The sequence below is a fragment of the Phyllobates terribilis genome, unplaced genomic scaffold, assembly GCF_046119375.1.
Source record: "Phyllobates terribilis strain yellow unplaced genomic scaffold, ASM4611937v1 Scaffold_7__3_contigs__length_470593459, whole genome shotgun sequence".
Taxonomy (NCBI): Eukaryota; Metazoa; Chordata; class Amphibia; order Anura; family Dendrobatidae; genus Phyllobates; species Phyllobates terribilis.
In genome coordinates this window covers 141249400-141276807 of record NW_027362767.1, presented here as the reverse complement: position 1 = coordinate 141276807, position 27408 = coordinate 141249400, and the positions used below count along the sequence as shown (strand labels likewise).

Genomic DNA, 27408 nt, shown 5'->3' with positions numbered 1-27408 from the left:
AAGAACCAGGGGGCTCATTAAGGGTAGAAGAAAGGCGATTCCGGCACCTAAACAGGAAAGGGTTCTTTATAGTGCTGAGTGAGCACTAAAATGCTCGGGTGCTCGAAGCTCGGGCCGAGCTCACCGTGAAACTCGGGTGCTCGACCCGAGCAACGATCCCAATGTTAGTCTATGGGAGACCCGAGCATTTTTGCGGTGGCACTCCCGGCAGTCTGTAGAAAGCCTAAAAAGTGACCAAAACGATAATGACAGAGCTCAGAAGACATGGGGACAGCATGGGCATCGCCCCAGGAAGCATTTCTGACCCCCAGGTCACTGCTGTCAAAAACGTGGTCAGAAGTATTAAGCCACTTTTACAGGCTCACAATAAAACGTTCAAAAACGAAACTGAAACTGCTTTCCTGTGAAATATGTTAAGGAACTTCCTTTCCAGGGTAAAGACTTGTGTATAAGGTAAAATAAATAACCAAAAACAAAAATACTCCTCCACACCTTGGGCTATGTTCACAAGTAGCATTTTTTATGCGTTTTTGCACTTTTGTATTGCTTTCAACCGTGACAAATGCATTCACCGGGAAATGTCATTTTGATATTTTACAACCTTATCTGGCCTTGTGCTGTGTGACACATGCATACAGTGCTGAAAACACATGGGAACAGCATGGGGAAGACCCCTGGAAGCATCTCTGACACCCAGGTCACTGCCTAAAAGTGTGCTCATCAGAAGTGATCCTTGCCGCATCAGAAGATGCAGACTTGCAACTATCCCCGTGCAAGTCCTTCTCTCAGAGCAGTGTTCAATTGTACCTCCCCCATTCCTTGCAATGCAAGCGCAAGTATGCAGTCTGCCACCCACCCACCCCCAGGCTGCAATGCCATACTGCTAGCTTGCTTACACTTGAAATTGGGCCTTTTAGGCATGTGGAGGCAGGCGCCGGCCACCATGTCATGGCTGAGTCGGCGGCCTGGTATCCATACTCAGTCCCCAGCCACCCGGCAGCCGGGTGTCCACACATGGTCCCCAGCCGCCTGGGGGCGCCCGGGTGTCCATAAACGGTCCCCAGCCGCCCCTATTTCTCCGCTGAACTTCCTCCACACTTTTCTTAGCCTGGCCTGCTTTAGGGCAGCATTGGACGAGCCCACCAGAGAACCAGAATCCTCCGATGAGCCCTGGCTTCGCCATCAGGGGAGTTGAGAGTGCCAAGGTGAGGAGCATGATGATGATGATAGAAGTTAGCATCTGCTTTGTTTTCTTGGAATGCAAGCGTAAGTGTGCAACCTGCCACCCACCCACCCCCAGGCTGCAATACATACTGCTAGCTTGCTTGCACTTGAAATGGGGCCTTTTAGTTTGGAAGAGGCCGAAGCTGGCCACTACCTCATGGCTGCTTCGGCAGCGAGGTATCCATACTCAGCCCCCAGCCGCCCGGCGGTCGGGTGTCCACGCTCGGTCCCCAGCCGCCAGGGGGCGGCCGGGTGTCCATACTCGGTCCCCAGCTGCCCCGGGGACGGGTGTCCACACACGGTCCCCAGCCGCGTGGGGGTGGCCGGGTGTTCATAAACGGTCCCCAGCCGCCCCTATTTCTACTTGGAACACCCCCCCACACTTTTCTTAGCCCGGCCTGCTTTAGGGCAGCATTGGACGAGCCCACCAGAGAACCAGACTCCTCCGGTGGGCCCTGGCTTCTCCATCAGGGGAGTTGAGAGTGACAGGGTGAGGAGCTTGATGATGATGATAGAAGTTAGCATCGGCTTTGTTTTCTTGGAATGCAAGCGCATGTATGTAGTAGCGGCTAGACCTGAGGTGGTCAGTGTTTTGGCGCATATCCTACCTCCTCCGAGGATTGCTGGATGTTTTCCTGCTACTATCCCAGTTCTATCACTCCCGTTAAAACAAAGCTTCAGGTGATGAATGATGGATGAGGTGGTGGCAAAGGAGAAAGAGCAGGAGGAACAGGGACCATTCACATCAATGTCAGGCCAGTCAACCACACATGTCTAGTAGGATATGTTTCTGTACCAAAAGGAGAGGTTCGGCTACACAGTTATAGGGCATGCAGTGAGTGCAATGCCTACTAAAAATTTCGAGGCACTCCAATGCCCCTTGGAAGTGACATGGAGGTCAGAGGACCTTAACTAAACCGTTTTTTCCATTTATAGCAACTGGGTCTCCTGTGCACTGCTGGCCTAAGCAGTGAATGGAAGGCTTTCCAAAAATTGAGGAACTGCAATGCCCCTTGAAACAGACGTGGATTACAGCATACTAAAAACCTTCTACCCATTATTGGGGAGTGGGTCTCCCTTAGTGTTCGCCTATGCATTGAAAAGGAAAAGCTGACTAAAATTAGGAGGAAATGCAATGCCCGTTGGAAGAATGGTGGAGTTCGCAGTGGAATAAAAAGACAATATCAATGCCCCTTGAAAAAGTGGTGGAGGTCGCAGTAGCTTAACAAGACGGTTTTAATGCCCCTTGGAAGAGACGTGGAGGTCACAGTGGAATAAAAAGACAATATCAATGCCCTTGGGAAAAGTGGAGGAGGTCGCAGTAGCTTAACAAGACGGTTTTAATGCCCCTTGGAAGAGTGGTGGAGGTCACAGTAGCTTAACAAGACAGTTTTAATGCCCCTTGGAAGGGACGTGGAGGTTGCAGTAGCTTAACAAGACAGTTTAAATGCCCCTTGGAAGAGTGGTGGAGGTTACAGTAGCTTAACAAGACGGTTTTAATGCCCATTGGAGAAGTGTTGGAGGTCGCAGTAGCTTAACAAGACAGTTTTAATGCCCTTGGAAGAGACGTGGAGGTCGCAGTGGAATAAAAAGACAATATTAATGCCCCTGGGAAAAGTGGTAGAGGTCGCATTAGCTTAACAAGACGGTTTTAATGCCCCTTGGAAGAGACGTGGAGGTTGCAGTAGCTTAACAAGACGGTTTAAATGCCCCTTGGAAGAGTGGTGGAGGTTACAGTAGCTTAACAAGACAGTTTTAATGCCCCTTGGAAGAGACGTGGAGGTCGCAGTGGAATAAAAAGACAATATCAATGCCCTTGGGAAAAGTGGAGGAGGTCGCAGTAGCTTAACAAGACGGTTTTAATGCCCCTTGGAAGAGTGGTGGAGGTCACAGTAGCTTAACAAGACAGTTTTAATGCCCCTTGGAAGGGACGTGGAGGTTGCAGTAGCTTAACAAGACAGTTTAAATGCCCCTTGGAAGAGTGGTGGAGGTTACAGTAGCTTAACAAGACGGTTTTAATGCCCATTGGAGAAGTGTTCGCCTATGCATTGAAAAGGAAAAGCTGACTAAAATTAGGAGGAAATGCAATGCCCGTTGGAAGAATGGTGGAGTTCGCAGTGGAATAAAAAGACAATATCAATGCCCCTTGAAAAAGTGGTGGAGGTCGCAGTAGCTTAATAAGACGGTTTTAATGCCCCTTGGAAGAGACGTGGAGGTCACAGTGGAATAAAAAGACAATATCAATGCCCTTGGGAAAAGTGGAGGAGGTCGCAGTAGCTTAACAAGACGGTTTTAATGCCCCTTGGAAGAGTGGTGGAGGTCACAGTAGCTTAACAAGACAGTTTTAATGCCCCTTGGAAGGGACGTGGAGGTTGCAGTAGCTTAACAAGACAGTTTAAATGCCCCTTGGAAGAGTGGTGGAGGTTACAGTAGCTTAACAAGACGGTTTTAATGCCCATTGGAGAAGTGTTGGAGGTCGCAGTAGCTTAACAAGACAGTTTTAATGCCCTTGGAAGAGACGTGGAGGTCGCAGTGGAATAAAAAGACAATATTAATGCCCCTGGGAAAAGTGGTGGAGGTCGCATTAGCTTAACAAGACGGTTTTAATGCCCCTTGGAAGAGACGTGGAGGTTGCAGTAGCTTAACAAGACGGTTTAAATGCCCCTTGGAAGAGTGGTGGAGGTTACAGTAGCTTAACAAGACAGTTTTAATGCCCCTTGGAAGAGACGTGGAGGTCGCAGTGGAATAAAAACACAATATCAATGCCCCTGGGAAAAGTGGGGAGGTCGCATTAGCTTAACAAGACGGTTTTAATGCCCCTTGGAAGAGAGGTGGAGGTCACAGTAGCTTAACAAGACGGTTTTAATGCCCCTTTGAAGAGACGTGGAGGTTGCAGTAGCTTAACAAGACGGTTTAAATGCCCCTTGGAAGAGTGGTGGAGGTTACAGTAGCTTAACAAGACGGTTTTAATGCCCCTTGGAAGAGACGTGGAGGTCGCAGTGGAATAAAAACACAATATCAATGCCCCAGGGAAAAGTGGTCGAGGTGACATTAGCTTAACAAGATGGTTTTAATGCCCCTTGGAAGAGATGTGGAGGTTGCAGTAGCTTAACAAGATGGTTTAAATGCCCCTTGGAAGAGCGGTGGAGGTCGCAGTAGCTTAGCAAGATGGTTTTAATGCCCCTTGGAAGAGACGTGGAGATTGCAGTAGCTTAACAAGATGGTTTAAATGCCCCTTGGAAGAGTGGTGGAGGTTACAGTAACTTAACAAGACGGTTTTAATGCACCTTGGAGAAGTGGTGGAGGTCGCAGTAGCTTAACAAGATGGTTTTAATGCCCCTTGGACGAGACGTGGAGGTCGCAGTGGAATAAAAAGACAATATCAATGCCCCTGGGAAAAGTGGTGGAGTTCGCATTAGCTTAACAAGACGGTTTTAATGCCACTTGGAAGAGACGTGGAGGTTGCAGTAGCTAAGCAAGACGGTTTAAATGCCCCTTGGAAGAGTGGTGGAGGTTACAGTAGCTTAACAAGACGGTTTTAATGCCCCTTGGAGAAGTGGTGGAGGTCGCAGTAGCTTAACAAGACGGTTTTAATGCCCCTTGGAGAAGTGGTGGAGGATGCAGTAGCTTAACAAGACGGTTTTAATGCCCCTTGGAAGAGACATGGAGGTTGCAGTAGCTTAACAAGACGGTTTAAATGCCCCTTGGATGAGTGGTGGAGGTTACAGTAGCTTAACAAGACGGTTTTTATGCCCCTGGGAAAAGTGGTGGAGGTCGCAGTAGCTTAACAAGATGGTTTTAATGCCCCTTGGAAGAGACGTGGAGGTCCAAGTGGAATAAAAAGACAATATCAATGTCCCTGGGAAAAGTGGTGGAGGTCGCAGTAGCTTAACAAGACGGTTTTAATGCCCCTTGAAAGAGTGGTGGAGGTCACAGTAGCTTAACAAGATGGTTTTAATGCCCCTTGGAGAAGTGGTGGAGGTTGCAGTAGCTTAACAAGATGGTTTAAATGCCCCTTGGAAGCGTGGTGGAGGTTACAGTAGCTTAACAAGATGGTATTAATGCCCCTTGGAGAAGTGGTGGAGGTCGCAGTAGCTTAACAAGACGATTTTAATGCCCCTTGGAAGAGACGTGGAGGTTGCAGTAGCTTAACAAGATGGTTTAAATGCCCCTTGGAAGAGAGGTGGAGGTCGCAGTAGCTTAACAAGACGGTTTTAATGCCCCTTGGAAGAGTGGTGGAGGTTACAGTAGCTTACCAAGACGCTTTTAATGCCCCTTGGAGAAGTAGTGGAGGTCGCAGTAGCTTAACAAGACGGTTTTAATGCTCCTTGGAAGTGACGTGGAGGTCGCAATGGAATAAAAAGACAATATCAATGCCCCTGGGCAGAGTGGTGGAGGTCGCATTAGCTTAACAAGACAGCTTGAATGCCCCTTGGAAGAGACGTGGAGGTTGCAGTAGCTTAAAAAGACGGTTTAAATGCCCCTTGGAAGAGTGGTGGAGGTTGCAGTAGCTTAACAAGACGGTTTTAATGACCCTTGGAGAAGTGGTGGAGGTCGCAGTAGCTTAACAAGACGGGTTTAATGCTCCTTGGAAGAGACCTGGAGGTCAGAGTGGTTTAACAAGACGGTTTTAATGCCCCTTGGAAGGGCGGTGGAGGTCGCAGTAGCTTAACAAGACGGTTTTAATGCCCCTTGGAAGAGACGTGGAGGTCGCAGTAGCTTAACAAGACGATTTTAATGCCCCATGGAAGAGTGGTGGAGGTTACAGTAGCTTAACAAGACTGTTTTAGTGCCCCTTGGAAGAGTAGTGGAGGTCACAGTAGCTTAACAAGACAGCTTTAATGCCCCTTGGAAAAGTGGTGGAGGTCGCAGTAGCTTAACAAGACGGTTTTAACGCCCCTTGGAAAAGTGGTGGAGGTTACAGTAGCTTAACAAGATGGTTTTAATGCCCCTTGGAAGAGACGTGGAGGTCATAGTAGCTTAACAAGACAATTTTAATGCCCCTTACAAGAGCCATGCAGTACAGCATATTAAAAACATTATTCCCATTATTGGGGAGTGGGTCTCCCATAGTCTTTGCCTATGCCTTCCAAGCAAAAGCTGCCAAAAATTAGGACAGAGGAACTTGCAATGCTGGCAACACGGACCAAGGTCACCCTGGTGGTATAGTGGTGGTGGAGGCTGAGGGTAAGGAGAAGAGCAAAAAAAAGCCGAAATGAGGAAGCGTATACCCATGTGTGGGTGTGAATCGGTGCATGGGAATACACCTCCTGAAATAACACAGTGTATTTGACTTTATGTTACTCTGCTGTCATTTGGTGGTGATGAGAAGTCTGGCCCAATCCAGCCCTTGTTCATTTTGATAAGGGTCTGCTTGTCAGCATTGTCAGTTGACAGGCGAGTGCGCTTATCAGTTATAATTCCCCCAGCGGCACTAAAAACACGCTCCGATAACACGCTAGCGGCAGGGCAGGCCAGGACCTCCAAGGCGTACAGAGCGAGTTCATTCCAAGTGTCCAGCTTGGATACCCAATAATTAAAAGGCACAGAGGAATCACGGAGGGCGCTGGTACGGTCGGCAAGGTACTCCCTCACCATCTTTTGAAACTTTCCACTCCTTGTGAGAGTACCCCCCGCCTCAGGGCCTGTAAGCTGGGTGGGTCTCAGAAAACTGTCCCAGAATGTTGACAGTGTTCCCCTGCCTCTGCTGGATTGGAGTTGCGTCTCTCTCGCCTGTACGTCTTGGTTGGTCAGCGAACTGTGACCTCTGCCACTAGCGTGTTCAGATGGGAATTTTTTTAACAGTTCTGCAGCAAGGGCCTTCTGGTACTGCCACATTTTTGTAGACCTCTCCACCTCAGGAATAAGAGAGTGAAAGTTCTCCTTGTAGCGGGGGTCTAAAAGTGTCACCAACCAGTAATGACTGTCACCCAACATTTTGGCAACGCGAGAGTCACGGTTAAGGCAGTGTAACATAAAGTCAGCCATGCGTGCCAGACTGGTAACGGGCAAGACTTCCGTGTCCTCACCAAGATGACGACTGACCATGCTCTACTCCTCCTCCTCCTCCTCCCCCCTGTCCTCAGGCCACCCACGCTGAACCGACTGTATGACAGTTGTACAGGTACTACCGTCTACAGCGCATGATACCAGCTCCTGTTCTTCCTCCTCCTCCTCCTCTCCCTCATTGTCCCCAATGCACGTTGGGATGAGATGAGGCTGGGCTGTGTGTAATCGCCCATTACGGGTTCTTGATCCATATCATCATACTCTGGCTGCAATGCCTCCTCTTTAATTCTCTGCAGAGAGCGTTGCAAAAGACAGACAAGTGGGATGCTGACGCTAATGACGGCGTCATCACTACTCACCATCTTGGTGAACTCCTCAAAGTTTGTCAGGATGGTACATATGTCAGACATCCAGGTCCACTCCTGAGGTCTTATGTGTGGAGTCTGACCTGAATATCGACGGCTTGTTGCAGCTGGTACTCCACAACTGCTCTCTTCTGCTCACAAATCCTTTGCAACATGTGGAGGGTAGAGTTCCAATGTGTGGGGACATCACACACCAGGCGGTGTGCCGGAAGCTGCAAACGCTGCTACAACACAGCAAGGGCGGCGGAAGCTGTAGCCGACTTCTGAAAATGAGCTGACAGGCGGCATACTTTGATGAGCAGATCTGGCAACTCGGGGTACGATTTAAGAAACCGCTGAACCACGAGGTTAAGCACATGAGCCAGGCATGGTACGTGTGTGATCTTGTCTCGCCTCAGAGCCGCCACCAGGTTATGGCCATTGTCACACACGACCATTCCTGGATGTAGGTTCAGTGGTCTCAGCCACAGATCTGCCTGCTCTTTCACAGCGGTCCACAACTCACAAGCAGTGTGAGGTTTATCACCTAAGCTTATGAGTTTCAGCACAGCCTGTTGCCGCTTGGCTGAGGCAGTACTGCAGTGCTTCCAGCTTGTAACTGATGTGGTGATATCTGAGATGGAGGCTGAACATGAGGAGGAGGAGTAGGAGGATGATGCGCAGGAGCTGTACACTGTGGGGGCAACTCTGACTGATATACTGATATAGGGCCCGCAATCCTCGGTGTGGGGAGGATGTGTTCCGTCTCAAGGTCCGACTGGGTTACGGCTTCCACTATGTTTACCCAGTGTACCGTCAGGGAGATGTACCGTCCCTGGCCACAAGCACTTGTCCACGTGTCCGTTGTCAGGTAGACTCTCCCAGTACCTGCGTTGTTGAGGGCACGGCAGATGTTTTGGGACACGTGCTTGTGTAGTGCGGGGATGGCACACCGGGCAAAATAGTGTCGGCTGGGGACCGAGTACCGAGGGACAGCCACCGCCATAAGGTTGCGGAAGGATTCCGTCTCCACCAGCCTAAAAGGCAGCATTTCCATGCAAGCAGTCGTGAAATGTGCAAATTTAGGACTGTGGCCTGTGGGGCATTGGCTGCGAATTTGCACTTTCGTTCAAAGCTCTGAGATATGGACAATTGAACGCTGCTGTGGGACGTGGACGTGGATGCTGTTTCTTGAGAAACTGCCATAACAAGTGAAGATTGAGAGGAGGGGGCATCTTTGCATGCAGTATGGACAGGGGATTGCCTTGCACGCACAAAAGCGGGTTCTATCACACGCACAACAGCGGAAGAAGCAGTGGTGACACCCGCTGACACTGGTCGTGGACCCTGATGTTCGCCCCACAAAATCGGGTGCTTTGCTGCCATGTGCCTGATCATGCTGGTGGTGGTCAGGCTGGTAGTTTTGTCACCCCTGCTGATACTGGCATGGCAGGTGGTACAAATGGCCTTTTTGGGGTTATCAGCAGAGTCTTTAAAAAAATTCCAGACTCTGGAAGACCTACCGGTTGTACTGGCAACGTCCCTCATGTTGGTGTTATGGGGAACTGTTGCCTGGCCACCACACTGCTTCTTCCTGCCTGTTGGGGTACTCTGCCTCCCTCCCCCTGTGTGCTGCTGGCCTCACTCTGCATGTTCTCCTGCCACGTTGGGTCAGTTACTAGATCATCCACCACCTCCTCCTCTTCCACTTGCGCACCATGATCCTCCTCCTCACTTCGTAGCAATTGTGTCTCGTCATCGTCCACCTCTTGTGACAAATTGCCAGCGTCGACTTCCTGTGGCCGTGGCTGTTCAAATATTTGGGCATCGCTACATGGGATCTCCTCTTCCACCACTTCAAACGGAGCAGGCGAGGGGCACAAATATGGAAATGGACCAGTGAACAGCTCTTCAGAGTGTCCAAGTGTGGGATCAGTTGCTGTCTGACGACACTCGGCATGGTGGGAGGAAGGAGCATCAGGGTGAGGAGGAGTATGCGGTCGAGACTCACGGCTACTAAAACTTGACCGTGTGGAAGACAGACCGGAGGTGGTGGTGCCCAGGTAACTGGAAGTATTATCTGCTATCCAATTAATAACTTGTTCACACTGATCAGTTCGCAATACTGGTGTTGTAGTGTGCTTCCCTAGTAATTCGGTCAAGAAGTGGGAGCGAGAAGATGTGGCTGTTGGTTGTGGCACATTTTCACCTTGGCCACGGCCCCGTCCTCTACACGCACCATCACCAGAACGTCCAGTTCCACGTCCCTTGCCACGCGCCTTGCCCATTGTAAATGAAGTAAAATAGCTTACACTCACACTATCAATGGAAAAAGGGTAATAGAAAGGAGATTAGAACCGTGGAAGAGGAAAACCACAGTTCTATTTGTTTGGCCTACATCAGAATCTTTTAAACAGATATATTTGTGACTGAACAGACAGGGAGACACTATTACTGTCACGAAAAACACTTGGTCAGACCTTGCAGCCCTCTGGCGCCCCCTTATCCTGCTGGTCAAACACGGTATTGACCGAGGATAAGCACGGGCGCTGCTGCTCTAATTTATGTTGACTATTGTGGCACGTGATGTGACAGGACATATATATACCACCAGTTCCTTCCAGGAATGTATATATATCTCTGTCCAGCCACCCTCAAACCACAATATCACATAAATACTGGTATACTGCCACCACCGATCGCTTAACAGGTGGATCGGGTACCCGTTAGATAACGTGAATTAGCATTTGAGGAACGTGTTTGCTCGACATAGGACAAGAAGAACGAAACTAGTAAATAATAAGAATTTACTCCCAAAAGTTGGCAGTGTTTACAAAAGATATACAAGATATTATAAAAGAGACAATTTACATATATAGAAAAAACAGTTATTAAAATAAAAGGGGTAAATAATAGCAAAACCTACACCACGAGGTGATGGTCTCAGATTCTGTGGGGGGACGGCTCCCCGGAAATTAGGTGTGATTCCTCCACGCAGCGAGGAGTGCATGCGTCTGACGTCCCGGGGTATGAATGAAGTAAAATGTCCGTTCTGGTTTTTAGTAAGGGGCCAAAACCCTAGGAGACACCCATGTTGTTTACCTCACACGGGGGCTCGGTTTTGTGAACCCACCCAGCTGCACAAGACATAAAAAACCTTCATATTCCATATCTTGGTATGGGGGGGGTCCCACATCCAAGATGGAGACATCATGTTTGCCGTCACCAATATTCATGAAGATGGATATCAAATATGATATTTCTATGACGTTCAGAAGCTCAGAATCCATTTCCCGGGCTTCCGGTGGTCTCCCAGTTATGTAAGATATACCCTCGCAATTGGAAAAAGGTGAACATCCCAAAAATGTGGTCCCTGTGTTTGTGACAGTCATGTGTACTATTAAACTCGACATTAAAAGTTTGTACAGTTAAACAATAGGATTTTGGAGGGAGTTCCAGTTTATACCTGAATGCTTGTTATTTAGCTGAGGTTTTATGGCGGTAATAAAAATTCCTTGTTAGGGGGAGGTAAGAGTGAGTTCTATGTAGAACTCCTACAGATGGACAGGGGGTGGAGATTTAAGACGTCTCTAATTTTTAAAACTAGGACAAAAATACATTTTGCCTGTCACCTCCCCCTTTTTAGACAGGCGTATCTCTGGAGGCTCCCCTTGCCGGGACAACCCATTGGCATTGCCATGCTTGCTGCCTTTGTGGTGTTGAACGATAAAGTCGTACTGCTGGAGGGTGAGGCTCCAGCGTAACAACCTTCCGTTGGCACCGGACATGGTGTGCAGCTAACTCAGGGGGTTGTGGCCAGTCACGACAGTGAAGGGGTGACCGTACAAGTAAGGCTGTAAACGGTTGAGGGCCCATACAATGGCCAGGCACTCCTTCTCTATGGTGGAATAGGCCACTTCCCTCGGCAGCAGTTTCCGGCTTAGGTACAACACGGGGTGTTCTTGGTTCCCCGAGTCGACCTGGCTGAGTACAGCACCAAGGCCAAACTCACTGGCGTCGGTCTGTACGAAGAGTGGCCATGTGCCGTCGACCGCCTTTAGCACAGGAGAGCTGCTCAGGGCAGTCTTCAAAGCCCGAAAGGCCACCTCGCATTCATCTGTCCATTTGACTGAATGGGGTAGGCTCCTCCTAGTGAGGTCTGTCAAGGGCTTCGCAAGGCTACTATAGTCTTGTACAAAGAGTCTATAGTACCTTGTGGTGCCCAAGAAGGACTGCATCTGCTTCTTGGTCCTGGGGTGGGCCAGGACACGATAGTGTCCACCTTCCAGGCTCTGGCTTCAGAGTACCCACACCTACCCGGTGTCCCAGGTAGTGGACCTCGTTCATGCCCATCTGGCATTTTCCTGGCTTGATGGTCAAGCCCGCCTGGTGAATGCTCCTGAGCACCTGCTGCAGATGCTCGAGGTGATCCTCCTAGGTGGGACTGAAGACAGCAATGTCATCCAGGTACGCCACTGCGCACCTCTCCAGTCCCTGGAGCAGGTGGTTGACCATTCGCTGGAAAGTGGCAGGGGCATTTTCATGCCAAAAGGCATGACCGTGGATTTATACAATCCGAAGGGGGTGATAAAGGCGGACTTCGACTGGGCCCCGGGGCTCAAGGGAATCTGCCAATATCCCTGACTCAGATCCATAATGGAGAGATAGCTCGCGCTGGCTAACCGCTCCAGCAGCTCCTCAATGCGTGGCATTGGTTGTGCGTCAGAGGCTGTGATAGCGTTGAGCCCCCTGTAGTCCACACAGAACCGGGTGGTCCGGTCCTTCTTTGACACCAGGACTACAGGTGAGGTCCATGCGCTCTTGGACCGCTTAATCACCCCCAACTTCAGCATCTCCTCAAACTCCTGGCGCATGACATGCTGCACCTCGTCAGAGATTCAATAGGCTGTCCGCCGGAGTGGGGCATGATTCCTGGTGTCCACTTCATGGACCGCCGCTTCAGTGCTGCCAGGCAGGTTGGTGAACACTGCTTGGAAGGATTTCAGCACTGCTCGCATCTGAGACCTCTGGTCTGCGAATAGCAAGGCGCTTATCTCTACATCCTCTAGGGACCCGCTGGCCTTCACTTGGGCCAGCATGTCCAAGAGGGGGTCGTCCTCCCCATTCTCGGGCAGACTGCAGACCGGTAGGACGCAGGCTCCATGTTCTTGATGAGCCTTCATCATATTAACGTGAAAAGCCTTCCGCCTACCCCGCGCGTGGTCAAGAGTGATCACATAGGTGACTGGGTTGAGCTGTTGGTGAATGACGTACGGGCCTTCCCAGGCCGCCTGAAGCTTGTCCTTTGGTACGGGGACCAGCACCCACACCTTCTGACCCACCTGGTAGGTCTGCTCTCGGGCGTTCTGGTCATACCAATGCTTCTGGTCAGCCTGGGCTTGCGCCATGTTGTCATGCACCAACTGTCAAAGTCTGCATCTTGTCACGGAAGTGCATGACATACTCCGCGATGGACACTCCTGGGGAGCTCAGTTCTTCCTCCCAGAATTCCCTTATCAACCCAAGGGGTCCTCGGACACGCCTGCCATACATGAGCTCAAAGGGGGAGAACTGCGTCGAGGCCTGTGGAACCTCTCTGTAAGCAAATAGCAGGTGTGGGAGGTAACGCTCCCAGTCATGTCACTGGGTCTCAACCAGCATTTTTAACATCTGTTTGAGGGTACCGTTGAATCGCTCACACAAACCATTGGTTTGGGGATGATACGCACTCGATACCAGATGCTGCACCTGCATTTTCTTACATAGGGCCTCCATTAAGCGTGACATGAACTGGGTCCCCTGGTCGGTAAGCATCTCCCTGGGGAAGCCTACTCGTGAAAAGATGGCCAAGAGGGCGTCCGCCACCTTATCCGCCCTAATTGAGGACAGGGCTACTGCCTCCGGATACCGGGTAGCATAGTCTACCATGGTAAGGATGAAACGTTTTCCAGAGCTGCTGGGTATGGCCAGTGGTCCCACAATGTCCACAGCAATCCTCTGGAAAGGCTCCTCTATCACTGGCAAAGAGATCAGGGGGGCTTCTGGAGCTGGCCCTGACTTTCCCACTCTTTGACATGTGGTACAGGAGTGACAGTAGTTCACCACATCCGTCCCCATTTTGGGCCAATAAAAGTGGTGAGACAGCCGGGCCTTGGTTTTGCTGACCCCCAAGTGTCCAGCGAGTGGAATCTCATGGGCGATCCGCAACAACTGATCCCTGAATTGGTAGGGGACGACCAGCTGTCTTTCCCTCAGCCACTCCTGTTGGGGTGTACAGGGAACTGTCTCCCGGTACAACCTCCCTTGGTCCCAGAATACCCTCTCCTTATCCGACTCGGAGGTGGGTTTCTCAGCGAGGCTTCTTAACGTCTCTAGGCTAGCATCTGAGTGCAGAGCTGCCTGAAACTCCTGGCTGGAGGAAGCCAGAAGTGAGGTTAAGGCCACGTCCTCACTGGGACCCCCTGGGACCATGTCTGGGTCCATACCTGATTCTGTTATTCCTCTGTCCGAGGAGGGTCCAGAAGGCAGGGCGTTACTTGCGTTCTGGGCACTCTGACTGCGGGTAACAGTGGCTATATAGGCCGTCTCCCCGGGGAATAACACCGTCCCATCAGCCTGCGCGGCTATGAGTACTACTTCTCCATCCTCCCCCATTACCTCAGGCACAGTGCTACGTATGGGGCAGCTAGCATCAGCCAGGTCACCATCTGTTGTGACACTGGTCACTGGCACAGAACCACCTGCTTCATGGTCCCCGTGCCTCTCCCCATTACCCTTAGCACTGACACATGCTCCTGCTAGGGGATCCTCAGCAATATCACCCCGCAGCGTGACATGGCTGAGTTCTCCTGCACCTTCCAATACATCATCATCATCATTATCATCATCATCATCATTATCAGCATTGAAAGTAAAGCAGCAGTAAAGCATTGACATTCACATTATCAGCATTAATCTTACCAACCGTATCAGATCGGGGAGGGGTGTCAGGGACATAATAAGCAAACATCCTCCCCAAATCAGTTCCCAACAAAACATTTGCAGGTAGATTTTCAGATACTCCCACTTCCTTCACCCCACTCTCCGCACCCCAATCAATAAAAACCTGGGCCATGGGCAAGGGGCATCGGACGCCCCCAATCCCGGTGACTGTCAGGGTCTTTCCCGGCATAAGCTCTTCAGCGGACACCAGTTCGGGTCGGATGCGGGTTCGTTCGGCCCCAGTGTCCTTGAGGTCTACAGTGACAGTGTCCCCCACCATGACAGACTGCAAGTTTTCACAGGCCCTCCCAACCGGCCCACCCACCAAAAGAACTGATGCATTAGGCCCTGGGGCCTTGGATGGGGGGTTCTTCCTCTGCTTCTCTGGGCAAGTGGCGCTGAGATGACCAGTCTAGTTGCAGAAATAACACCTGCGGGCATCAGATGCAGGCCGGGCCTTGATAACGGGGAAAAGGCCTCCGGAAGGTCGGCTGGCAGGGGCAGGGATGGTGGTTGATGGCTTACCCCCTCTGCAGCTGGCGACGACCGACTTCCGCACCTCCGGTCTCCAGTTGGCCTCGTAGGTGTCTGCGATCTGCGCTGCTTTATTGGCATCTGGTGGCTCCCGATCCATCACGAACTGCCGTATCTCAGTCGGACACAGATGCAGGAACTGGTCTTTCACCATCAGATCCTTTAGCTGCTCGAAGGTGGTCACTGACAGTCCTTGGATCCACTGCTCAAAGTTGGTTCAGAGCCCATGCACCACATCGCTGTAACTGTCATGCGGTCCACGTTGGAGGTTCCGGAACTTTTTACGGTACACCTCAGGAGTCAGTTGGAACCTCTGGTTTAGGGCCTGCTTAATGGTATCATAGTTCCCATCGAGGCTCGGAGGAAGAGCCACAAACACATCCAGAGCTTTGCCTCGCAGCCCTGCAGTTAAGTATCGGGCCCACTGGCCCTCCGGCAGCCTGTATTGTCTGCAAGTCTTTTCAAAACCCCTCAGAAAGGTGTCGAGGTCGCCGTCCTTTTCCATCACAGGAAAATGCTCTGGACAGGGCTTAAACAGGGTCGCATTGTTGGTCTCACCGTTCCGTGAGGTGGATGCTGGGATCCCGAGTTGGGCCATCTGCAGTTCATGGGCCCTCTGGGCTTGGGCCTCTCGCTCGGCCTCTCGCTCGGCTCTCTCAGCTCTCTCGGCCCTCTCGGCCTCCTGGTGCTGCTGAATTACTTTCAGCCGTCCTTCATGATCCTCTGCAGGAAGTTGCTGTAGAGCCATCTGCAGATAGGGGTCCACGCTGCCCTGGTCGCTGACGCGGCGTGCGTCAACAGGTGTGACCCCTGCAGTAGTACTGTCCATATCTCGGCTGACCCCGGGCCCTGCTGAGGTCTGGAGAAGGGCTTGCTCTGCCTCCAGTTGCGCCAGTGCAGCAACCATTTGTTCTTTGTTTTTGCCGAGGGGGTCAATGCCTCTGGTTATACATATTCCAATAAGAGTGTCCTTTTTCTGCTGGCTGTACCAGAGCTCCCCAACGATGACCATGATCACCAAAATACAGATAGAAAAGAAAAAATGAAGAAGGTTAGGGGTAACTGCTACACATACAGTATTGTCTCAGATCTAATAAACACTGAGTTCGATCTTCAAAACTTTTGTGCAGGGTCCAGGTAAGAACCGTGCAAGTTTTTAGTGAGAGGAATGATTGCTCAAACCAGATCACTAATGTCCTATGATCTCACCACTTGCCACCAATTGTCACAAAAAACACTTGGTCAGACCTTGCAGCCCTCTGGCGCCCCCTTATCCTGCTGGTCAAACACGGTATTGACCGAGGATAAGCACGGGTGCAGCTGCTCTAATTTATGTCGACTATTATGGCAGTGATGTGACAGGATGTATATATATCACCAGTTCCTTCCAGGAACGTATATATGCCTCCGTCCAGCCACCCTCAAACCACAATATCACATAAATACTGGTATACTGCCACCACCGATCGCTTAACAGGTGGATCGGGTACCCGTTAGGTAACGTGAATTAGCAGGTGAGGAACGTGTTTGCTCGACATAGGACAAGAAGAACGAAGCTAGTAAATAATAATAATTTACTCCCGAAAGTTGGCAGTGTTTACAAAAGATATACAGTACAGACCAAAAGTTTGGACACACCTTCTCATTTAAAGGTTTTTCTGTATTTTCATGACTATGAAAATTGTACATTCACACTGAAGTCATCAAAACTATGAATTAACACATGTGGAATTATATACTTAACAAAAAAGTGTGAAACAACTGAAAATATGTCTTATATTCTAGGTTCTTCAAAGTAGCCACCTTTTGCTTTGATAACTGCTTTGCACACTCTTGGCATTCTCTTGATGAGCTTCAAGAGGTAGTCACCGGAAATGGTCTTCCAACAATCTTGAAGGAGTTCCCAGAGATACTTAGCACTTGTTGGCCCTTTTGCCTTCACTCTGCGGTCCAGCTCACCCCAAACCATCTCGATTGGGTTCAGGTCTGGTGATTGTGGAGGCCAGGTCATCTGGCGTAGCACCCCATCACTCTCCTTCTTGGTCAGATAGCCCTTACACAGCCTGGAGGTGTGTTTGGGGTCATTGTCCTGTTGAAAAATAAATGATGGTCCAACTAAACACAAACTAGATGGAATAGCATGCCTCTGCAAGATGCTGTGGTAGCCATGCTGGCTCAGTATGCCTTCAATTTTGAATAAATCCCCAACAGTGTCAACAGCAAAGCACCCCCACACCATCACACCTCCTCCTCCATGCTTCACGGTGGGAACCAGGCATGTAGAGTCCATTCGTTCAACTTTTCTGCGTCGCACAAAAACACGGTGGTTGGAACCAAAGATCTCAAATTTGGACTCATCAGACCAAAGCACAGATTTCCACTGGTCTAAAGTCCATTCCTTGTGTTCTTTAGCCCAAACAAGTCTCTTCTGCTTGTTGCCTGTCCTTAGCAGTGGTTTCCTAGCAGCTATTTTACCATGAAGGCTCGCTGCACAAAGTCTCCTCTTAACAGTTGTTGAAGAGATGTGTCTGCTGCTAGAACTCTGTGTGGTATTGACCTGGTCTCTAATCTGAGCTGCTGTTGACCTGCGATTTCTGAGGCTGGAGACTCGGATAAACTTATCCTCACAAGCAGAGGTGACTCTTGGTCTTCCTTTCCTGGGGCGGTCCTCATGTGAGCCAGTTTCTTTGTAGCGCTTGATGGTTTTTGCAACTGCACTTGGGGACACTTTCAAAGTTTGCCCAATTTTTCGGACTGACTGACCTTCATTTCTTCAAGTAATGATGACCACTCGTTTTTCTTTACTTAGCTGCTTTTTTCTTGCCATAATACAAATTCTAACAGTCTATTTAGTAGGACTATCAGCTGTGTATCCACCAGACTTCTGCACAACACAACTGATGGTCCAAACCCCATTTATAAGGCAAGAAATCCAACATATTAAACCTGACAGAGCACACCTGTGAAGTGAAAACCATTTCCGGTGACTACCTCTTGAAGCTCATCAAGAGAATGCCAAGAGTGTGCAAAACAGTCATCAAAGCAAAAGGTGGCTACTTTGAAGAACCTAGAATATAGGACATATTTACAATTGTTTCACACTTTTTTGTTAAGTATATAATTCCACATGTGTTAATTCATAGTTTTGATGCCTTCAGTGTGAATGTACAATTTTCATAGTCATGAAAATACAGAAATTTCTTCAAATGAGAAGGTGTGTCCAAACTTTTGGTCTGTACTGTACAAGATATTATAAAAGAGACAATTTACATATATGCATAAAACAGTTATTAAAATAAAAGGGGTAAATAATAGCAAAACCTGCGCCAAGAGGTGATGGTCTCAGATTCTGTGGGGGAACGGCTCCCGGGAAATTAGGTGTGATTCCTCCACGCAGCGAGGAGTGCATGCGTCTGACGTCCCGGGGTAAGAATGAAGTAAAATGTCCGTTCTGGTTTTTAGTAAGGGGCCAAAACCCTAGGAGACACCCATGTTGTTTACCTCACACGGGGGCTCGGTTTTGTGAACCCACCCAGCTGCACAAGACATAAAAACCTTCATATTCCATATCTTGGTATGGGGGGGTCCCACATCCAAGATGGAGACATCATGTTTGCCGTCACCAATATTCATGAAGATGGATATCAAATATGATATTTCTATGACGTTCAGAAGCTCAGAATCCATTTCCCGGGCTTCCGGTGGTCTCCCAGTTATGTAAGATATACCCTCGCAATTGGAAAAAGGTGAACATCCCAAAAATGTGGTCCCTGTGTTTGTGACAGTCATGTGCACTATTAAACTCAACATTAAAAGTTTGTACAGTTAGACAATAGGATTTTGGAGGGAGTTCCAGTTTATACCTGAATGCTTGTTCTTTAGCTGAGGCTTTATGGCGGTAATAAAAATTCCTTGTTAGGGGGAGGTAAGAGTGAGTTCTATGTAGAACTCTTACAAATGGACAGGGGGTGGAGATTTAAGACATCTCTCATTTTTAAAACTAGGACAAAAATACATTTTGCCTGACAATTACTGTTTTTTTTTACGTAAAACAGGCCAAAAGCTGGATAATGCAGAGATTTGACCCGTGGAACTGCAAAACCACAGTTCTAATTTACTGGCGTATATCAGACTTTTTTAAATAGATATATTTGGGGCTGAACAGTCAGCGACACACTCAAATTGTTTTTTTTATGTAAAAAAGACCCAAAAGTGGATAATACAGAGATTTGACCCGTGGAACTGCAAAACCATAGTTATAGTTATGTGGCGTACATCAGACTCTTTTAAACAGATATATTGGTGTCTGACCAGTCAGGGAGACACTATTATTGTTTTTTTTACGGCAAAAAATGGCAAAAACAGGATAATACAGAGATTTGACCCGTGGAACTGCAAAACCACAGTTATAGTTATGTGGCGTACACCAGACTCTTTTAAACAGATATATTTGTTTCTGACCAGTCAGGGAGACACTATTACAGTTTTTTTTTACGGCACAAAATGCCAAAAACAGGATAATACAGAGATTTGACCCGCGGAACTGTAAAACCACAGTTATAGTTATGTGGCGTACACCAGACTCTTTTAAACAGATATATTGGTGTCTGACCCAGTCAGGGAGACACTATTACAGTTTTTTTTTTCGGCAAAAAATGCCAAAAGCAGGATAATACAGAGATTTGACCCGTGGAACTGCAAAACCACAGTTCTATTTCTCTGGCCTACACCAGACTCTTTTAAACAGATATATTGGTGTCTGAACAGTCACAGACACATTCATTTTTTTCTTAGGGGGGGGGGGGGATACCAAAAGCTTAATAAGACATGTATTTGGACAGTCTGACTGAGGAAAACTGGTATAACCACTGCGTCTCCTATACAGCCTGCCTGCCTGCCTGATATCTGGGATGGATATTAGTCCTGAGAAGGACTGTTTGTTTGATTTGGCAGCCTTTAGAGACCCTACACTACCTATTTCGCACTATATATCTCTCCCTAACTCAGCAGCACTGACCCTACACTGGCTGATCCGGAGCGACTGTGTCCAAGATGGCGGTGCGCGGTTTTAAATACTCGAGGTGACGCTGTGTGGCCAGCCAATCACTGTAATGCCAACAAACAACATGGCTGCGGCATTACAGTGACTGGCTGGCAATCCCTGCATGTTCATTGGCTCTGTAAAGAGTGCCAAACATGCAGGGCGGAGACCCGAGCTCCCGCCCGAGTAACCCGGAAATGCTCGGTGCTCGCCGAACATCCCGAGTAGCGTGATGCTCGGGCAAGTAACGAGCAGTGTCGAGCATGCTCGCTCAACACTAGTTCTTTACAGTCAGAGCAGTCAGACTGTGGAATGCCGACCACAAGAGGTAGTGATGGCCGACACTATAACAGCTTTATACAAGGACTGGAGGATTTCCTCGATACACATAACATTGTGGGCTACAGTTAAAGGGAATCTGTCACCCCCTGGGAGATATCAGACCCGTACTATGGCTATACAGGTGATAGAAAAGTAACTCTATACTTACCTGTATGGCCCATAGTAGAGGTTTGATTGCAGAGAAAAGTGTTTTTATCCACTCTGTTTTGTACAGACTTGGCATACGGGGGAACCCAAGAAATCCCCGTCTAACTGTTTATTAATCCCCGAAATTCCCGCCTATGTGAATAATTACCATATCCCCTCCCTCTGCATGTCACAGGGACGTGCACTGTGCTCCCTGACTTCCCGAGCATGCGCAAAGAGCCGCTCACACAGAGCTCACATAGAGCGCACTCTGCTCCCTACAGGCCCCGTCTACCTGTGCACTGCGTCACAGGAATCTATTGCGCAGGCGCCGGGAAGTGACAGTGACTCCCCGGCGCCTGCGCAGTAGAAACCTGCAGCGCAGTGCACGGAGAGATTAATATAGGAATTAATATGATATGATTGTGTTTTGTCAGAATTATTACAATTTTTTGTTATTAAAACAAACTGACATAAGTTGCAGTTTGTTTTAATTACAAAAAATTGTAATACTTCTGACAAAACACAATCATATCATATTAATTCCTATATTAATTGCAACAGTGATCATGTGGTATCTATTATAAAATGCATTATTTGCAATAAATCATATGTGGGATGCACCATACGCAAACTACTAAGGGCATATCTATCTATTCTGTCTATATCTGATTTGCATATGATATACTTTTTATTTCCTTGTCACGAGTATTGATATAATGTACATATTGGTGGAAATGCATTTGGGTGAACCAATAGGGATGTACCTTTATATATACCTCTTTAAGATATAAAAATTATTTGCATCTTATTTTCATATGGGATCTATCTAATAAGACCCCTGCTATAACTGTTGAGATATGGGGGTAATAACAGATTTTGACACATGATTATTGCTATACCACTAAGGTTTATTTTTGTTTCTCTGCCCTTTAGACATATTATTATCATTATTACTTATGTCTGAGATACCTGGACTGCACGTGTTGGTTATGACTCTGACCACTATTATTATGACCAGACTACGGACTATATAATCTAAATTGTCAGGGGTCTTGGTCTGTCCCTTATCATTTCACATTAACCTTTTTGCTCTATTTATTGTACTTTATAATTAGGATCTGAACAGGGTCTTATATAGACCACAGGGCCTGGCAGGGACCCTAGGGCCAGTCCTTGTTGAGCGTTGGCACTATTTGAGTTCCATCAGGGTGCCAAACTCCGCGGCTATGTAGGGCTTCATAGGGATACCAATAGGGACAGACCTTAGGTACTCGACAGGGTATAGTTGCCGGTTATTTTTAAACATTTTTTTATGTCTTTTCCCTCATATGAGGATTTTCATGCACTTCTAATAAAATTTATGTTTAAGGTACATTATTCTGTGAACTCTAATATAATGTCTACACCCTGAATTCTTGTTGCTGGTGGTAAAAAATGTGGTGACGTCACATAGCTCCAGAAATAGGCCTATGTTTATGTAGCTATCTGTCCAAATCAGAATGCCAATCCTCCCAAGAATGTCCCAATCAAGACCCCAATCCTCCCATAGATGTACCAATTCAGACTCCAATACTACCATGAATGTCCCAATCTTCCCAAGAATGTCCCAATCAAGACCTCAGGAATGTCCTGAATCTGACCTCAATCTACCCAGGTGTGTTTCAGTTAGGATCCCAATTCTTGAAGGTATGTCCCAAAAGAGGACTTTGACTTCAGTCCACCCAGAAATGTCCCAATGCCAAGAATATCCATCTCAGGACCCAAACCCTCCCAGTCAGGACACCAATCCTTCCATCAATGTCCCTATAAGAACCCAAATTTCCCTAAGAATGTCCCTATAATGTCTTCAATCCTCCCAGGAATGTCCCCATCAGGACCTGAGTTTCTCCATTTCTTTTTAGCCATGATCTTTGTTTTTCGCAGCAAGCCTTTCCTCATCACATAGAGGAAGCAGCTGTAATGTCGGATTGCTGCTCCCCCCACAGGAGGACAGGCATGGGGCTGTGTTATATGGCAAATGTCGGGTGATATTTTAGCTGTTTTAGGACAAACTTATTTTAAATAAATTGAAAGAATTAGAGCATTTTGCCGACAGAATAACAGTTTACCTTGTCGTCTCTTCCTGAAATATCTGAAAGTGAAAGTACAGAGGCTGACACTCCCAGGAACAGCGTGATTTCTGGTTAACTATTCACAGCCGTCTTAAAGAAAGTGTTTACGTCCTTAACCCTTTGGCACCAGAGCCTGTTTTCGCCGTCGTGACCGGGCCAATTTTTTAAATTCTGACCACTGTCACTTTATGAGGTAATAACTCTGGAACGCTTCAATGGATCCCACTGATTCTGAGACTGTTATTTTGTGACATATTGTATTTCACGATTGTGGTAAAATTTCTTCGATCTGACTTGCATTTATTTCTGAAAATATCGGAAATTTGTCGAAAATTGTGAAAATTTTGCAATTTTCATAATTCGAATTTTTATGCCCTTAAACCAAAGAGATATGTCACACAAAATAATTAATAAATAACATTTCCCACATGTTTATTTTACATCAGCACAACTTTTGAAACATCATTTTTTTTTTTTTGTTAGGAAGTTATAAGGGTTAAAAGTTGATCAGAGATTTCTAATTTTTCCAACAAAATTTACAAAACCATTTTTTTTTAGGGACCACATGACATTTGAAGTGACTTTGAGGGGTCTATATGACAGAAAATACCCAAAAGTGACACCATTCTAAAAATTGCACCCCTCAAGCTGCTGAAAACCACTCTTAAGAAGTGTATTACCCTTTCAGGTGCTTCACAGGAATTAATGGAATGTGGAAGGAAAAATGAAAGATTTACCTTTATCCACACAAATGTTACTTTAACCCCAATTTTTTTATTTTCACAAGAGTAACAGGAGAAAATGCACCATAAAATTTGTTGGGCTATTTCTCCTGAGTACACTGATACCCCATATGTGGTGGAAAAATACTGCTTGAGAGCACAGCAGGGCTCAGAAGGGAAGGAGCACTGTTTGAGTTTGGAATGCGAAATTGGTTGGAATCGATAGCAGATGCCATGTCACGTTTGGAGAGCTCCTGAGGTGCCTAAACAATGGAAACCCCCAACAGTGACCCCATTTTAGAAACTAGACCCCTCAAAGAATTTATCTAGATGTATGGTGTGCATCTTGAACCCACAGGGGCTTCACAAAATTGTATAGTGTTGAGCCATGAAAATAAAAAATTACTTTTTTTGGATAAAAATGTTTCAGCCTTAATTTTTTTTTCACAAGGGTAATAGGAGAAAATGGAAATTACAATTTGTTGTGCAATCTCTCCTGATACCCCATGTGTGGTGGAAAACTACTGCTTGGGCACACGGCAGGGCTAAGAAGGGAAGGAGAGCTATTTTGGCTGGAATAGGTGGCGGACACCATGTTATATTTGAAGAGCCCCTGACATGCCAAAACAGCAGAAACCCCCCACAAGTGTCCCCATTTTGTAAACTACACCTCTCAAGAAATGTATCTAGGGTATTAGTGAGTATTTTTAACCCTCAGGCGATTCACAAACTTGTTTAACATTTGAGTAAATTAAATATTTCTATTTTTTCCACTAAAATGTTGCTTTGACCCCAAGTTTGCAATTTTCAAAAGGGGTAATAGGAGAAAACGAACAGCACAATTTCTCCTGAGTACATCAATACCCCAAAAGTGGTCGAAAACTATGTTTGAGGCATAGTGCAAAGCTCAGAAGCAAAGGAGCGCCATATTGGAAATCAGATTGTGCTGAAATGGTTTGAGGGTGCCATGTCATATTGGCAGAGCCCCTGAGGTCCCAGAACAGCAGAAACTCCCCGTAAGTGACCCCATTTTACAAACTATATCAATAGTTTGTAATTCATCTAGGGGTGCAGTGATCATATTGACACCACACATGACTCACAGAAATGTATTGTGTTGGGCGGTGAAGAAAAAATAATTACATTTTTACCACAAATAAAAAATTTTAGCGCCAGATTTTACATTTTCACACAGCGCAATGGGAAAAATTGGTGCCAAAATGTGTCATACAATTTCTTCTGAATGTAGAAGTACCTCATATATGGCTGTACAGTACTGCTTAGCTGCACGGCGAGACTCGGAACGAACGGAGCGCTATTTACCTCCTGGAGCGCAGATTTTCCAAGAATAGTTTGCGGACTCAATATACAGAGCCCTTAAGTGCAAGAGGGGCAGATCCCCCCCTCAAGTGACCCCATTTTGGAAATTATATCCCTTTGGGAATTTTATCTACAAGTGTAGTGACAATTTTGACTCCATGGGTGTTTTTCAGAAAAAAAGCAGTACTGGATGTTGCTGAGATGTCGCTACAGAAATGCCAAACATGTGGATGCTAAATGAGGTTTATGCACACTGTTGTCATGCTAGTTATGGGAAGGACCCAGCGTATGATGACGGGAAAAGGGGGGAAGGCCAACAACTTGGAAAAGGGAAAGTGGAGACCCCTAGGCAGATCTAACAACACCCTGACTCCCCTATCGTCCCCTAAATAGGTTCCGCACCTATCACCGAGCAGGATACTTTAGTGTGGCGCCCCTGGGGGTTCGACCGCCACAGGGATGCTGCACTTCTTTAATGGAGTGTAGTGTTCCTCCTCTGAGGTAAGAACAGTGCGATGGTCAGGACCCTTCCTTTACATCCAACACCACACTTCTCCACCAGAGGGGGCTAGAATGCACTAGGTGCTGCCCTCCTGGTTACAGGGAGACTGGGGAACCAAGAGTTAGGGGAACCATTTAGTGGGTGAGGGTGGAGGACTCACATTTTAGTGACACTGTAAAATTCATATTTAATAAAAAGCCATTTTGGTTCTTGGTCTGTCCTTGTTAGTCAAATTTACTGGCTGTCATGTACTGTGATGTCCTACCCTGAAAGTGGATCCTGTGTGGACCTGCAAGGGATGGAGGCACAGCCCTCGTACCCCGGCCATGGGACGGGGGGCAGGTTTTAGACAAGGAAGGTCTCAACCCGGTCAAGGACCACGACCAAGAAGGCCTGGAGCTTAAGAGTGTAGCTCCACCGCAAATGGGTCCCAGGGAGGATGCAGACGGAGCGGTGTACACCACCTGTCCTCGCCCACCTGATGTATTCAGAGGGAGCCCGGCTGCAAGAGGGGTACCGGCCCCCGATACCCGACCTTGCTACTCCACGTCCTGGTCGGGAAAGCCCGGTAGGCCCTGAGGATCCCACCGGGTAACGGAAAGAGCAGAGCTGCCACCCGTGCCCTTTTTCTGAGAGGAGTTCAGAAGGAGACCCGGCCTATCTACACACACAGACAGGAAAGGACTCGGTCTGCAGTTTAGGAACACTCTGGTGCAGGGTCCTGATTTAACGCTGGACTTACTCGGAGGTTGTCGGACCCTCGTCTCTGGTGGCCGCAGAACTCCGCGAGGAGCAGGGAGTCGCCTTCCTTCTGCCATCTCTGATGTGAGTAAAGCCTTGGAAGTTCACCCCTATGGCCTCCGGACTCTTTATTCTGTGCTACACTGCGCGACACAAACTTTCTAGACTACTACCCCCGTCATTATGTCTCTCTGCCCTGAGGCCCTGCTCCGCCTGTTGGGAGTAGTAACAACGTTGGCTGCTATACCACCATGCCTCAGCGGACTGCAGCGGCGCTGGTGGCCTTCACCAGGTGCCACAGGTGGCGTAGTCATAATCAGCCACTCAACCCGGATAAGCCGTACCATCCTTTTTAAATTGTGATGGCCCTGGGCACGGAGCGGGTCCGGGCCACGGCTGCATCCCACCTCTCCAACTTAGGACCCGACTCCGAGTCCCCATCTCTCAGGGTAAAAAGGGGCTTACAGGAGGCTTTGAGGCGTCACATTAGCCCTGGCTGTCCCTTGAGCTAGGCCCTAGGAAGGATGGGGGGGAGGGAGGAGCACTAGTCAGCCCCTCTGCAACTAAAGACAAACAAGGGAAACAGACAAGGGGATACACTTAGCTTTGAGAAGACACCAGAGAGATCACGACTACAATCCACAAAGGAACTCCAAGAAGAATCTAGCCAACTGCCAGAACTCCAGACCTGAACATAGGAATTTACCCTATCACCAGCGATTCTCTGGAGTAACTGAGGGTATTTAAAGATTCAGCAAGAGTGTGTTAATTAGCAGCAGAAGGTGGAGATCACCGCTGAGTCCTAGAGAGGGAGGGATGATGAAAGGATCAAGAAGGTGTCTGCAAAGTCAAGCACAGCGACCTTCTACAGCCTTGATCCAGAATGACTGTCTGTCAAACCTGATACACAGAAGGGAGGGGGCATGTGGACTTGGGAACGCAGAATTCATTGGATTTCTTTTGGGGGGTGAGTAGCCATTGCGTTTTCCCAGAGCCTTTGTAGTACCAGTATAACACGTATATACATATATACATGTACAGTATATGTACAGTATATAGACACATACCACAGACACATACCTATACCAAACACATATATTTATATATATATACTGTATATTTATATAGATACATACACACAAACACTTCCTCACTTTACCTATAGATTGTCTTTTACAGCATGCGAGCAGACCCTTTTTAGGAACATACAGTACACCTTTTATGCAGACTTTTCCCATGGCCGTCTTGAACCTTTCTCGTTTTCGCCATGCTCCTTGGTGGCTGTATCCACCTCTGCATGTAGATACCAGGTGACGTTCCCTTCTCCTATCTATCTGTGGGTTAATCATTTCTGGTCCTCGGCTCAGATTTCACATCTGGTACAACAATCTGCACAATTCCTCACGCC

At 47.8% G+C, this 27408-nt stretch overlaps 1 protein-coding gene across 3 annotated transcripts in view; it reads right to left on the bottom strand.

Moving 5' to 3' along the window:
• Positions 1-27358, bottom strand: part of LOC141153988 (NACHT, LRR and PYD domains-containing protein 3-like) — a 74831-nt gene extending 47473 nt beyond the window's left edge. The window contains exon 1 of one of the 3 annotated variants that reach the window (XM_073639337.1): positions 27217-27358. In XM_073639337.1, the coding sequence (XP_073495438.1) occupies positions 27217-27299 (83 nt within the window). In that variant the 5' untranslated portion in view covers positions 27300-27358. Of the gene's footprint in view, positions 1-22712; positions 22813-27159 lie in introns of those variants that run through there. The other 2 variants (XM_073639339.1, XM_073639338.1) reach the window with 2 other exon arrangements.
• Between the last annotated feature and the right edge of the window lie 50 nt (positions 27359-27408).